At 29.9% G+C, this 14,737-nt stretch overlaps 2 protein-coding genes across 2 annotated transcripts; both read right to left on the bottom strand.

Annotated features, from left to right (window-relative positions):
- Positions 1-156: 156 nt before the first annotated feature.
- Vha13 (V-type proton ATPase subunit Vha13) lies at positions 157-2,982 on the bottom strand. The gene is made up of 4 exons (XM_074123037.1): positions 2,754-2,982; positions 2,383-2,483; positions 2,208-2,306; positions 157-434 (listed from the first exon to the last, which is right to left on the bottom strand). Exons 1-4 carry the CDS (start codon positions 2,833-2,835, stop codon positions 363-365), a joined length of 354 nt encoding a protein of 117 aa, XP_073979138.1. The 5' UTR covers positions 2,836-2,982; the 3' UTR covers positions 157-362.
- Positions 2,983-4,748: 1,766 nt separating this feature from the next.
- LOC141451546 (importin-11-like) lies at positions 4,749-14,730 on the bottom strand. Its single transcript, XM_074122998.1, has 19 exons — positions 14,414-14,730; positions 14,158-14,258; positions 13,920-14,033; positions 13,602-13,833; positions 12,560-12,728; positions 11,676-11,933; positions 11,434-11,589; positions 10,213-10,253; positions 9,951-10,133; positions 9,538-9,870; positions 8,587-8,751; positions 8,301-8,499; positions 7,804-7,883; positions 7,545-7,702; positions 7,371-7,467; positions 7,128-7,285; positions 6,962-7,054; positions 5,598-5,742; positions 4,749-4,974 (listed from the first exon to the last, which is right to left on the bottom strand). The coding sequence occupies exons 1-19, from the start codon at positions 14,549-14,551 to the stop codon at positions 4,870-4,872; spliced, it is 2,925 nt and encodes a 974-aa protein (XP_073979099.1). The 5' UTR covers positions 14,552-14,730; the 3' UTR covers positions 4,749-4,869.
- Between the last annotated feature and the right edge of the window lie 7 nt (positions 14,731-14,737).

Genomic DNA, 14,737 nt, shown 5'->3' on the forward strand with positions numbered 1-14,737 from the left:
GAAAACTTAAACGTTTAAGTTTAGTACCCACCGGAACCTGATAAAGAGTTACTGCCCATGATTCTCAACCGTAATCATTTTATGGAAGAGTCTTCTTCTTTTTTGGAATTTTGTCTAATAAAAGAGAAATTTTTCCTAAGACAAAAATAAAGAAGGTAAACTGAATAATAATTATAATTCAACAATATATTACAACTTAAATATACATTTTCATCTAATACATCAATGATTGCAGTTTACAAAAATCAAAATTACATCTACAAAACAATCATTAAAATATGAAATTATAAGATAACCATAACCGCAAATACTTGAAGAATAAAATCTGCCTTTGAACTGGGAATGTCCTTCTAAACCAAAATTCAGACTGTACGGTAGTTCTTATGCAAGTCAGGTTTTATATCAAAAACTAATTCCAGAATTTGTTGAATAACCTGCAATCAATAAATAAATGTTAATTTTTTCATTAAATTATTTATTTCATTCATTGTCTTTATTCTTTAGATATATGAGAAAACAACAAAAAAAAAAATTGAGATTTCTATTATTAATAGTGGTAGTTTCTGGCCAAGAATTATAATTAGATCCCGAATTGTTAAATAATTATATGAACGAATTTAAAAAAAGCAGACATCTTTAAACAAACGTTTACCCTCAATGATTTTTTGAGGCTTTATGTTAGTAAGACAACCTTTTTTTCTCTATAGTTTTTTATGTATTATTGCGTTTCTTAGCGCATTTACATTCATGAGATTAAATTTAATTCTTGTTTCCAATAAAAACAACATATTTGCTTCATTGATTCAAGTTTTATTAGAGTATTATTATTATGGACTCACTTTCTAGGAATTATTAACTCTATTCTAAAGGAATCTTTTTCTGTAATGGTTGAATTAACTTCTTTTAGCTTTAGAAAAATAATTTAAAATCTGTAATTTAACGTCTATCTACTACAATATCCAAAGAAAGAAAATAAACAGTAAAATAAGAAATTAGCGTAGTTCTTCTCATACTGAACGCAGTTTCTACTTATTCTAGCGCAAGTAGTACGTCGACGATTTGTGCCGTACAGAAGTAATAATATACATGCCTTTAAGTATAATTAACAACCCTAATTTAAAGGTTCAAATTTAGGATAGTATTCGAATAAATTGCTAATATTCAAAAAAATGTGCTGTGATTCGAACAAAACCTATAACTTCCCATTCTCAAATTATCACACCTAAGAAATTCGTTTACTGGCCTATGGACAATGTTTTTGTAAAATTGTAAGAGCTTTACTTTTAAGTACAGTAAAGTAGTAAGAATTGAGTAGACCCCTAAAATGTTAAAATAATTGGAAATCCAACCGCACACAGTTTATAAAGATTTGCTGAATCTTTTTAAGCAAAACAAAGAAATCATGAAGAGTGGACTCTCTCGTTTACAAACTCAGTGGGGTGTCAGATGTTTAAAGAATAACAGACTTCTATTTAGTGAGTGCCTACACAATAAATCTCTCAAAATTCTTGAAAAATTACTCAAAAAGTGGAACCAGACAAAACAAAGTATGCAAAGTGGAACAACAAACAAAAGCTGGATTTTTAATTCAATCAACAAGAATATGCTCAACGACGTTAAAATTTGTGTTGAACTGGTATCACAGCGAGAAACTTTACAGACGTTTTTTACGTGATCAGCAGAGTAAAGTTAGTAGATAGAAATGGAAAGGAAGTATATAGTCGCAAAAAAGGGAGTGGATATGTTAAGAGTATGAATCTACTTGTGGTGTTAGAGTGCAAGGTGGATGGACAGCAGAAGAAAACATGAAAGGATCAGGTCGATGTTGGATAGGAGCGACCTGACTCACCATTCTATTTGTCACTGAAAGATAGGTCAGTAAATGTGTCCGAGATGTCTACGACCCAGAATGTTATTTCAAGGATCTGCAATATTACAACTATAATTGTGGTATTTTAAAAATCTTAATTTCTTCAAGAACGACTAAGCCTTTCATTTATCAACTTAGAAGAATAAAAGTTGCCTTGTTATCATCTTTTTGCGAAGAGTAAGTTCACGGCAAATAAATTTATCTTATACAACTGACAGATCTATTTTATAAATGTACAAAAGTAAGATAATATAATACGACAGAAAATGCTTTAAAATGATTGATAAAAAAAAGAATACTACTTTCTAGAAATAAAAGTATAGTTGCAAACACCTACAGATTCTTTGTTAACATTCACTGCTCGATTCATTTCTTCAACTTTCTGACGGGTATCTGCCTCAATTCTAGCAGCAACGTCTTCGCGCGACCCCATATGCTACAATAAACAAAGAATTAAAAAAAATTCTAATTTTTATATACAGTCAATGAAACTTAATTGTTTATTACGCTACCTTAGCTTCAAATTCACGGAATTGTTTTTCTCTATCTTGTTTATATCTTTCGATTTCATCTTGGGCTTCTTCCTTTGCTTGCTTTAAACGACGAGCTTTACCTAATATTAAAAAAAATTCAAACATCAACGTAGAAGAAAATTGTATTAAAAAAATTGAAATTAATCTAAAACTAAAATAAAACCTAGAGGGTACTAGAAACATAAATGTCAAAAAGACGACCACGCCCACCTTGAAACTGTTTTCACAATATAGATCTTTAAAATTAAATATTCTAATCAGCAACAAAAAATTATATTCTCTTTTAACAGCACAATATATTATCTGCTGAAAAATGAATGATAATTGAGGGAAATTCATACTACACTTACGTTTTTTTGCTTCAGCAACTTTTTCAGCAGCACGTTTCTCGGCTGCTAATAATTGTTGAATACCTTGAGTTTGACTCGCCATCACAAATTTTCAACACCGCAAAGCAAAATTTAAAAAGTTAAAAATTACTTCCGACCAATTTTCCCACAGAATATTTCCTCGCAGTCAGCCAGAATTGGTGGATGGAGGGTATTTGCAATTGGAACAGCTGGGAATAAGATAATCAGAACGACTGATTTGATTCATTACATCGACCAACATAAATTATTTTTATAACTATTGTTACTGTATTGCAAATTTCGCTAAATTAATATTTATTACTACTTGCCTTCTTTCAGCTGCAAGAAAAAATCTGAATTGCTGCCTTGAATTTTGTCTAAAATTGGATCTCCTTTACCATCCAAAGGAGGACCCACCCCAATGCTTTCAAAAGACCTTTTTACTTAAAATTGTGAAATTAATATAAATGTTTAAATACTCCAAACAAAACTTGTCGATTCAGTTATAGCAATAAAAAATATCTTCAGAAAAAAAAGTATTTTAAGACTCTTTAATTGAAGCACTCCAGATATAACTGCAGTTTTTAAATGATATTCGCGTAAATAAACCATTTCTTGCCTTTTAAGTTGTAAACCCACAGTAATGGATATAAACATTTGGTTGTTTTGTCTTACATTTTTCCTCAAATTTCAAACAGAAATAAAAATAAAAAGTAAACATTCTGAATGGGGTTTTCGTCAAAGTACCCGTCAGGTGTTGTGGCCTAGAGTCGAATAAGTTTCTCACTGAATTATATCAAAAGTCGTTGCTGGGAATCTTTTTAGCTAATCTGGTCTTAGAAATTCACCTAAACAGAACTAAATAGTTGAAATTCTAAATGCATACCATTCAATGTTACTGTAAGTATGAAGCAATACCCTATTTCATCCGTAAAGCTTTCTTAAAGGATCGCGACTCTGCAGTTGCACCTGCCGTACAACATAACAACCACATACAGTGGGCACGTCAGCCACAGAACCCCCTTCAACGCTCATTGACATGTTTTGCAGAAGTTAACGTATGCAACTCTAATCGAGTTTAGCATACCTATACTAAAGCTCATCATCATTCATGCGCATTCGAGCTCCAATTGATTCGCCCCAATTCTAAGCTCGAACAAAGATAATTAACGGATTAATCACAATAGATCTATTAGCTCTCTTTAGAAAACCACATCCTCAGCAATCTATGTTTTATCTCGAATTGTCAGATTTCATTCGTGTGTTGCACTAGAAAATTAGTAAAATGGATATGCGGTAGTCGATTAAATTCATTAAAATATCAAACCCTGGCGGATACGCCATGGATTGGGAATCATCGTCGCAGCCTATCCCTACAACATCTAACAAAAACTTTTTTGGTTTGCTCGGAGGGATAAAAAAAAAGAAGCCTATTAGACTGTTTTGTCAATTGTTGATAAGGGGTAATGCAGCGGGTGCTATATCCACTGTTCGTATAATATTATTACGCCCATTTGTAACACGTGAGTAAATTAGACTAAAGAAATAATTTTTGAATAAAAATTCAAAGCTTGTGTTGTTCCAAAAGCTAAATGTTGTTTTTAACCAACTTAATCGAACTTTATAATTGCTGCAATTTGTAGTTAGACAAAAATTAAATAATTATTCTATGTCAAATAATTTATTTTTTTATTTTTTATAATAGTGAAGACAAAATATATCCTTCTTAAAAAAAAAAAAAAAAAATGAAATAAAATAAGTAAAACTAGAAATAAGAGGAAAAAATGGAAGTAGCTCCTCTGAGCTATTTAATGATGTTATTTTAAGGCAATGATTATGGTAACAATTTCGTATATAATTATTTATCATTTTAAAATGTGACTTAAAAATAAATCAAATGTTTGTTTTTAGCATAGAAATATAAAATTTTACATAATTATCTTAATTAAATAATTATTATAAATGAGGTAATAAATAGAGATAATTTCCACACAATATCGTAAGCAATGATTCTGGCATATATTATAAATTATTTAACAATAATTAGTACAATATATACATGTAGTACGAATCTTATTATTATTCCTCCTCATTTCTTTCGAATTCTTCTAAATTATCACAATGGTACATATTCACGAACTTGTGCCAACGTTTCTACATCGACGGTCTGCAAAAATTGATCAAACTGATTTTGGCCGATACTTCTTTGTAACTCCTGCATCTAATTGTAAAAAATAAAAACTTTTAATAATATAACAGTTCTCCGACTCACATAAAATATTAAGAAAATCACACATCAATATTTTTGCCGGCAGAACTCTAAAATTTTGTGCCGCTGTAAAACCTTGGTTTTCAGTTATTCTTTTTGAGTGATTTAAGATTAGATAAGATGTTCTGAATAAATAATTATTCTATGTCAAATAATTTATTTTTTTATTTTTTATAATAGTGAAGACAAAATATATCCTTCTTAATCAAAAAATAACTCTTGGTAGAGTTAGGACATAGTAAGAAAAACAGGACTACTAACGTAAAGCAGTAATAAATATGTGAACCTGAAAAAATATTTTTTTTAGGATTTGCAGCAGTTACCGCAAACGATAAAGAGCTAAGCTTAAAATTGATAATTAATCAAGCTTGGTTCCAACAGAAGGAAAGACATTTTGAAACTTTTAACAATTTTACTTTGAACAGAACGTAAGATAAATTAGCTTTATATATTATTGAAAATTTGTGGTATAGCTTTTTAGAAAGATGAAAATACATAGTTAAAAGTCGCTATTTGGCAGCATGTGGCCATCAGAAACCGGTGGATGTCTTATGTAACAAACAAAAAAATGTTACCTGTGATTTGAAATACTCCTCTAAAACTATAACGTGGACAGGATCTTTTAAAGCCAACTGTTTTTTTCTATAATCGTGCTCTGTTTCAAAACTTCCGTTATCATCGCTAAGTGAACAATATTCATTTTCACTATAGTAAAGAGCACTAAAAAAAGAAAAATTTGATTGTTTCATTTTTTAATATTTGTTACAAACAAGACTGTTTTTACAAGAGAGTTAGTTTTTGTTTTGGCACTATTACAAAAGGAAAATATTTCTTCAATATACAATGTCATTAAAAGATAAATATACACAACAGAAAAGATATATTAGCGTAAAAATAAACACAAAACGGACAGATTCCTCTTCTTCAAAATATTTCAACTTATAAGAATTAATCCTTAAAATAAGGGTATCTCATCTTTGACTTCATCCGTCATAGCACGCATATTTACTGTATTCCTCAACGATTTAGAACATTCAACAATTATCATCCATCTTGATGTATTTATATTTACTTCCAATCCAATTAAGATGACAGTAATCAGCGACAGTATTTAAGTTGTCCTGAGCGTCCCTTGGGAAATCGGCAAACAGCTCATTAACATCAGCCCATATAGAATTTATAATTAATATCAGAGTATGTAAATACCGAAGTGGCCTTTTTTTCCGAGAATACGTTTAAAAAACACTGATAAATTAAAAAGTAGGGGTAACTGAGATCCTCTCTGCAATATTCCTCTGGTTGCACATTCCAGTCCGCTAGGTACCTGCCAATTCACTTTGAACGTAGTGTAGCAATTTCATACAATTTACCGAGAATCCTAAAAAGTTAACTACCTACAATGATATTTACTTTCTCCCAAAGGAGATGCGATTAACCAAATCAAATGCCATAAAAAAATCGCTTATGAAAGTATAAAATTGCAAATAAGGTCACAACTTAATGTCATTTGAAGATATTATCAATACATCTTCTACCTTTTCTGGATTGAGATGCAGGGATTATGCCACAATTTTCAGCCCGATTGTACAACCTATTACACAAGACAGTGAAATGTTTTAGTCACCCAATTAACTTGAGCAATGCCTCGTTAGTTATTAGGGTCTTTTATTTTTGTGAATTAGACATTTTAATTAGTGACCAGTTAGTAGGTATAGATTCTAGTTTCAAACATCATTAAACAAATTAAACGAGTATTAATTCGGGATATTCAATTTTAAATTATAACCTTTGAGAACCGGCATATCTTTCTTTCCAACCTAACGTAATGTGCTAATTTACTAAGTTCCCATTGAGTACTTAGATTCTTTAAGATTACACAAGAATTTGATTAAATAAAATATTAAAAAGAAAGTTACAATATGTGTGAAAAAATAATTACTCTATATGGACTCCATTTTCATTAGTTCTTGTTATATCGTTCAAAACTTCGGAAACAGCCAGGAGTATGCCACAAAACTTGTTGTAAACAAAACTACAAAAAAATTAAAATTGTAATTAAAAAATTAAAAAAACAAAAAATTATTGATATTATTTTTAATACAAACCTTGAATTTGCTGTTAATAATGATGATAGTGCAAGACCTAATAATTTCTTTTTTTCTAATTGAGAAACTAATGGCATTTTATCCAACCAAACATCTATGATTTTATTTAAAACTAAATCGGGACTTTGATTAACATTCACGCTTACTTTATTAATAACCTACAATTAAAATAGTCATTAAAAATCTGCATCAAAAAAGAAAAAAGAAAATTCATGTTACAACGAAATATCAAATGAAGCAAACCTCAATAAATATTTCTTTCGAAACTAATAATACTCTGGATAAAATAGAAAGATAAAGAGACATTAACATTGGAAATTCTTCTCCTCGATAAATAATCCTAAAATTGAATCAAATTAAATTAATTATATAATTATACTTTACTTACATTTTAAAAAACAATTTATGTAGACTTACTCAAATATCTTTGGTAATAAAGGTTTCAACAGATTTGCAGAAGTGATAGGATTGACTTTTATGAAAAGTTCCAGTAAACGCATTACCATAAGAACACCTTCTGATTGCATATCAGTCAACATATCCTCACAACAATGCACCAAAGATTCACCGTATAACTAAAATGTTAAATTAGTGAAAAATGTAAAAATAAAGGTCCCATAAAGATTGAGGAATTCTGTAAAAGTATTTAATTCTGTAAAGAACATTAGGTTCTTACCTGAAGTAATTCATTCGGAGCAAGAAGAGCATATGCACTTATTATTGACAGACAACATTTCAAATGTTCTGAGTTACCTTCTAAAATATACAAACAAGTGTCAAAATCAGTATCAAAGTTATAAACTTCCATAGCTTTATGCCAAAAAACCCACTCTGCAAGAGTTATTTTTACTCGATCTTTCAAAATTTGTTTTAATTATCAGTGCAATGTCAGTCCAAGACCAATCAAGGATCTGATTTAAATAGACCATAGATTTCAAAAACTGAGATAAAATTTATTTGGAACCACTTGCAGAGTCCTCTTTTAAAAGGCGTTTTAAGAGTATCAGTGGACAGAAAAAAAAAACCTAACGGTGAGTTAGTTGCAAACAACCAAAAGTTACTGGAAAAGCCGCACAACAGTGAGCCAGTCATAAATTTATAACCATATCAGGAAGATTGCTACTATAATGTAAACAATAAATTGAAACTAAATAAATTGGAACAAATCCTAACCCAAGAGAGGAGGCATATTACTAAATAGCTGCATAATAGCTGGTGTAATTACTGCCGTGTTTTCTACAACCACTTGCCACAATTCCAATCCATCTTCTAAAAGGTAAACATGACAATTTTGACGCACATCAGTACTTAATGAAATTACAGAAAGGATAAAATTTGTAACGTCCTCCGAATCGTTTATTTTTCCTAAAGCCTGAAAATATGTGAATGAGAAAAAAACAATTAGAAAAACATTATTTTTTACAATATTAAAAATTTAATGGCCAGTAAATTAGTCTACCTTTACTAGATGTACTAATGTTGCTACAACAGCACAGCGAAGCATATTGTGAGGTTCAGATTCATGCCAAAGAAGAGGCAAATATTGAATAAAACTGTTATAATAAGGTTCTATTGCTACTCCTATTCTTTCTATGATAAAGGACAAAACGCTTAAAACACGCATCTGAAATTAAACAATTAAGTAGAGTTAATTATTTTACATTCATACTTAAAATTAACAACATTCAGACTAAGTCAGATTTAATACGTTAAAGGTGGACACTTTAAAAATTAGCACGTTACGTTAGGTTGGAAGGAAAGATATGCCGGTTTCCGAGATACCCTGAACCGTTTAGCATGGTTCAGCTTTCACAATGGTTCTTACATGCAAAACATTTTCTTCCAACCTAATATTATTTTCGAAATCTAGCTATATGTGGAATTATATCACCATCATTAATATTAACCATATCTTCATGGACTTGGGTTTTTTTCTGGTTTCGAATAGGGTACACTGAATAGGGTATACTTAAGTATCATTCCATATTTTGTTAAAAAAAACTCGGACATTTTTTTTCTCATTTCCCCTACGGCATTATGCAAATTGTTTCGGTTATTATGCTAAATCTTGTACCCTAAACAGCAATGTCAACCTCGGTAAAGAATCGCCAATATTAAAGAAAGTACGCAAAAAAGGGTTAAAAATAATTTTTCACAAAGTTTGATAGCTGAAAACTATAAGTTAAAGATTAAAGGATGAATTTCCTTTTAAACGAAATGAACAATAACTGTCACCAGTTTGTGACATAGAATTGTATTGTGATATCGAGAAGTTTTACTGGTAATTCAAATGAAGCTTTTTTTTTATACATCGATTCGTTCAAGTTTTATTAGTACCAAATTGGTTCCGAAAGATCTTATTATGTAAAAGGTACTTTGAGCTGAGTTTATAGCAAATAAAATATTATACCTTAGTATCACATTCTTGAGCCTCCTTCAATAAATCGAACAATAAAGTAAACGTTGGTTCGAGATATTTAAGAAAACTTTCAATATTAAATTCAAAAACATCAACAACAATTCTTATAGTATTTGCAGCAGTCAGTCTTACAACCATATCTTCATCGGACTTTAATAATGGTATCATTGCTTCATAGATCATTGGATGTAAATCACTAGATAATTTAACACCAGTCCAACTTCCAATTAACCAAGCAACTCTTCTTCTAATAATCCGATAATTACTACCTTGTATTCCTAGCTCAGTGTGTAAAGTAGATGTAAACCATTCGTCAAAATTAACCTTTTAATAAAAATAATTTGTAAGATAAATCAATATATTTAGAAAAAAAGAAGATATTTGCATTCATAAACAATTATTACCTCATCGTACAAATCAAATGCTGCAATTCCTACCGCGTTATAAACGGCATCTTTATTTAAAATTGCAGGAATGTCATCTGGTGATACCAATGTATGGTTCTCTCTTACCAACTCAACCACTAAAGGGGCCAAACTGCTACGATATTCATGAAATATAGTAGCAAATAGAGATTCAATGCAGGGCTACAAATCATAAACAATAAAAGTCAATAATTTAAGAAATCCCATAAAATGAGTTTTAAAACTATTTCCGAAAACTTACCCTTAAGGAATACTTCCACGTTTCTCCACTCTCATCCATAGCTTTAAAAAAATACAATATTATAAAATTATACTACTATTTCCTGTATTGATTAAAAAAAACGACAGTCTGATTTCTTCTTTCAACTGGAATCATGGTTAAGATTACAGACGGCCTGCAGGAATATTTTAATCGGTATCCCACCACCGGAAATATGACGTCACTTCATTGCCACGATTTTCTCGAAAACAACTCCAAATATATTCTTTTAACTTAATATAATTTATAAAAATAAAAGAGAATAAAATATTGAAATTTTTACTATAATTCTTTTTATTCAAAACTAATCTACAACTGTGATTTATACCCATCACTTTGTTTTTTTGGTAATGTTTTTTTAACGTTTTCACATCAAATTTCTCGAGTTTTAAACACAGTTGTTTTAAATACATGATAGCTACATATATCAAGAAAAATCACACACAAAATAATCTCAATTTTTGTGCAAGAAAAGTGTTTTTTTCATTCCTCCGCCTTCTAATTCAGCCGATCTTTTTGTAATTCTAAGATTGAAAAAATATTTTATGGCCGCTATTATGAAACAATTAAAAACTAAACAAGCAATAACCGATCAAAACAAGATGTCTTTTGTGGCTTCCTGAAGTAACTATTTAAAAGCAGAATAATTAAAACTGCAATACGAAAAACAAGTTTAGGAATATAACTAATATCATTACTTTATTTATAGATAGCTTATTGAAACTTTATAATCAATTCGAACTTGATACCCCCCCCAAAAAAAATACATGTTTGAATATCCGGTTTTTAATTTTCAACCCATATCCCATATCTGATTAGCCTGTTATCTCGAAAAGGATTAGTATTTCTAAATGCGTATTTATGGTCTAAATTCAAAAAAGAGGCAATGTAATTGGACATTCTAGGGAAACCTTAAGTCCGCCCCTTGGTTTTACAGTAACAATGGTGGTGACGGGCTGCGAACCCCATTCTTTTGATGCTTGACTACTCGATTATACTTGAGCAAGGCCTATTCCCCTAAGAGGAAAAACAAAGTGTGTTCTTGAGTTTCAAATATGAAGAAGCATGCTAACCAAATGATAAAAAACGTCACAAAAAAGAAAGGCATTCTTAACAAATTCTTGGAATTAAACTGAAATTTCCTTGATATCAGTAATTACACTTTCAATTTCAAAATGAAAACAAATACGCAGTTCAACTAACCAAAAACTTCAGGGTCAGAATCCCACAGTGCTAAGTCTTGCGGTGTCAGTATAAAATAATGGGTAATCAACTTTCGACAAATCTCTGTTAAAGTTGTTGTATCGAAAAATAATTGTTTTATCTGATGAGCCTTCAAAGAAAGTGGTTCTTTTGTATCTGGAATAAAATAATTTTGTAAAATGAATACATATATATATATTTTTTTTTTAATTTAAAATAAATATAACTTAAATTTTTCTAACCTTCAATGACTTTAGCTGGTCTATATTCAGGACACAGTATCAGGGCTTTTATCAGATTAAAACATTGAATTAAAAATCTTTCAAATAAATACGGTTCTCCTTGTGGTGTGAAAGCGTAATAAACGGTGAATTCAAGAGCAAAAGAAATATATTCAACAAAGGAAAAGGGATGAAACTCTAGAAGGCTCAATAAAACATTAGTTAATCTGATTATAAATTTTTTTGCAAGTTCTTCAGCTAAAGATTTAAACGATGGCCCTGAAATAAACATTAATATTAAAGAAACTTGAAGAGGCATTTTTAAATATAACATAATCCAAGACTTAGTGGATTGAGCTTTATGACCAGTCGGTCATGTTAGTATGTTGAATAAAAAAAAGATACGCGTTGCTCAAAGAAATAAAGAAAGTGAGAGAGACCGACCAAAGTAGAGGCACAAGGACAAGGCTAATGATTTGAACGACAAAGGAAGCTCAGAACAGGAATAGATGAAAAAAAAAAAGAATTAAAGACGGAAACGATGACCCATACATAAGTATATACGAGGACTTGAAGTCGTATAATAGAAGTCCCCCCATTTAATTTAGAATTTAGTCTTGTGAATGTACTTCATTTTAATGTTTGCAACCTATAAGAGAATTTTACAGCAAGTTGTTTTTAGGTATTTAAGGTACAACTGGCTAAAATTTAAAATAAATGTTAAAACAAAATTGGAAATTCTATTAATGAAGTATTTTCTTACTTGAAAAATTATTGTTAAATTTTACAGAATAATAAATTATTAATTATTATTGTAATTTAATTTTAACAGCGTGTAATCATCCTAAGCATTACTTACAAACACCTAATATTTAACAAAAAAAGATCCTTAAAAAAATACTTACATATTGATAAAACAGCTTTTGCTCTTTCAAAAACAAGTTTTATAAATAGATTTACATGACGAGAATCATTAGGCCTTTTAAATCCATGAACCGTTAATTTTTCTAAAATCTTCAAAGATAGTATCGCATTTTCTAGTGTTTTTGTAGCATCATCAACATTTTCTTGTACCTGTAGAAAAAGATTTTTTAAAATGTATTTACTTCTAGATATAGAAATAAAAGGCATTGCGAACGTATACTTTAGAATTGAGTTTACATTGGTAACATAAAATTTGGGGCAACATAAATTTGAAAGATAAGTTTTAGCTACGGGATTGGGGCCGCATACGCGAAGATATGAGGTAAAGCTCCCTTTGCTTGCAGAAGACAAGTAATATCTTAAGACACTTATGATGAAAAATTTGCAAATATAAATATTCTATATATATATAAAATAGTTTGAATCCCTAATAAAAGATACTTATAAAGTAAACTGGGAAAAATACTGTTTCCTATTGTGGGTAGAAATGAAAAAAATGCATTAATTTATTTACTGTTAAGTTCAAGTACTCTTCTGCTGAAAGATGTGCAATGAGGCAAAGCAAGCTGAGAATAGAAGAGACGGGCACTATGACACTGTTACAAAGTTAAGAGTATACTTATGAGGTTTATGAAATTTTATAGCTTAGAATTTTTTTAACTTTGCACACTATTATTTTTATTTAACGCGATAAATTTCAGAAAAAAAAAATTATTTCAGGTTGTGAATATTCTAAGATGTAGATTAAAAATGTTAAGGAAAATTCTGGAATACTGGTTAATAACATTTGTAACTTTATAACTTGAGGAGAACGCTCTATTAACAAGCTCAACTACTTATTTTTAAATTATTAATTGTGTCTCCCCTACTTTGCTTTTTCGAACAGGCTGGATAGCGAAATTATTGAAGTGCCTTTACTACTGAAATCTCTTTTTAAATTAAAATTACAAATTTACTGAAAGATAAACGTTTGAACACGTAATTAAATAGTACAATTATATAGCCACAACTGTAAAAACTAACCTTCAGAAAGAACAATATGCAATGAGCATCCCAGACCGAATAAACTGTTGGATATATATGGGCTGACAATTCTTGGAACATTCTTCTATCACCAGTAAGTCTTTTCGAAGATAAAACCTTCACAACTTGGTGTAAAATTAGCAGAGATCTATGTTGCACAATGCCATCTTCGCTTTTGATTGCTTCCATTAGGGTTGGAATTAATTCAGGCCATTGTCGAGGACAATCATACCTATGAAATATTCAATACTTATTCAATAAAGGCAATTAGAGTATAATAATCAGCACAAAATGACAACTTAAATTAAAGTAAATAACCTAGCTATTTTAGATGTCAAAATAGCGAAATGCCTTGCAATCTGCTTAATAGGTTCACCAAAATTGGATAAGAGACTTTGCCGGATAGCTATTTTTTCATTTTCTGGTATTGCACTAAAATTAAAAAATAAATAAAAAGAATAAAACAAGAAGACATTTAACAACTTAAGCATCATGAGCAATAATAGATAAAATACATAACTATTTTATAATTAACTTATTAAAATATTTTACATACTTCGGAGCTGAAGGTCTCCAGTATTTGTCAACTCCATTTTTAAAATATAAGACGGCAAGTAATCGCACATCCATGTCAAAAGAAGTGTTGCAAAATACGTCCTAAAAAAATATATATATAATTAAATTATAAAATAAAAAATTAAGAATGATTTGACTTCTAGCATGTATGCAGATGAACTTACGAACCGCATTATTACTATCAAAATCGAACCATTATCCAGTTACAATAAAAACAAAAATCTACAATATTTTACCTTTAAGATAGAATAAAAACCCGGCTGAGTTTCCCATTCTTGTAGCTTCTGTTCGGCTGGTTTTAGAATTTCAGCATTCTGACTTACAGCTCTTTGTAATGTGTCCAAAACAATGTTATGGGCAGAATTAACTTCCATGGCAGAAGCTATTAGAATTACCTTAGAAGCCTTTGATATCCTTACATCTTAAAATTGATTAAACAAAATAAAAACGAAGCTATCAACAGCCATTAATTTCTATTCGGATAATTTAGCAAGACAGCGACCATAAAGTGCTAACTAGAGATAAATAACCTTCCTTGAAAAACCTACGTATAAACTCTT

The sequence above is a fragment of the Rhodnius prolixus genome, unplaced genomic scaffold (assembly GCF_049639745.1).
Source record: "Rhodnius prolixus isolate KJV_2025 unplaced genomic scaffold, Rpr scaffold_8, whole genome shotgun sequence".
Lineage (NCBI taxonomy): Eukaryota > Metazoa > Arthropoda > Insecta > Hemiptera > Reduviidae > Rhodnius > Rhodnius prolixus.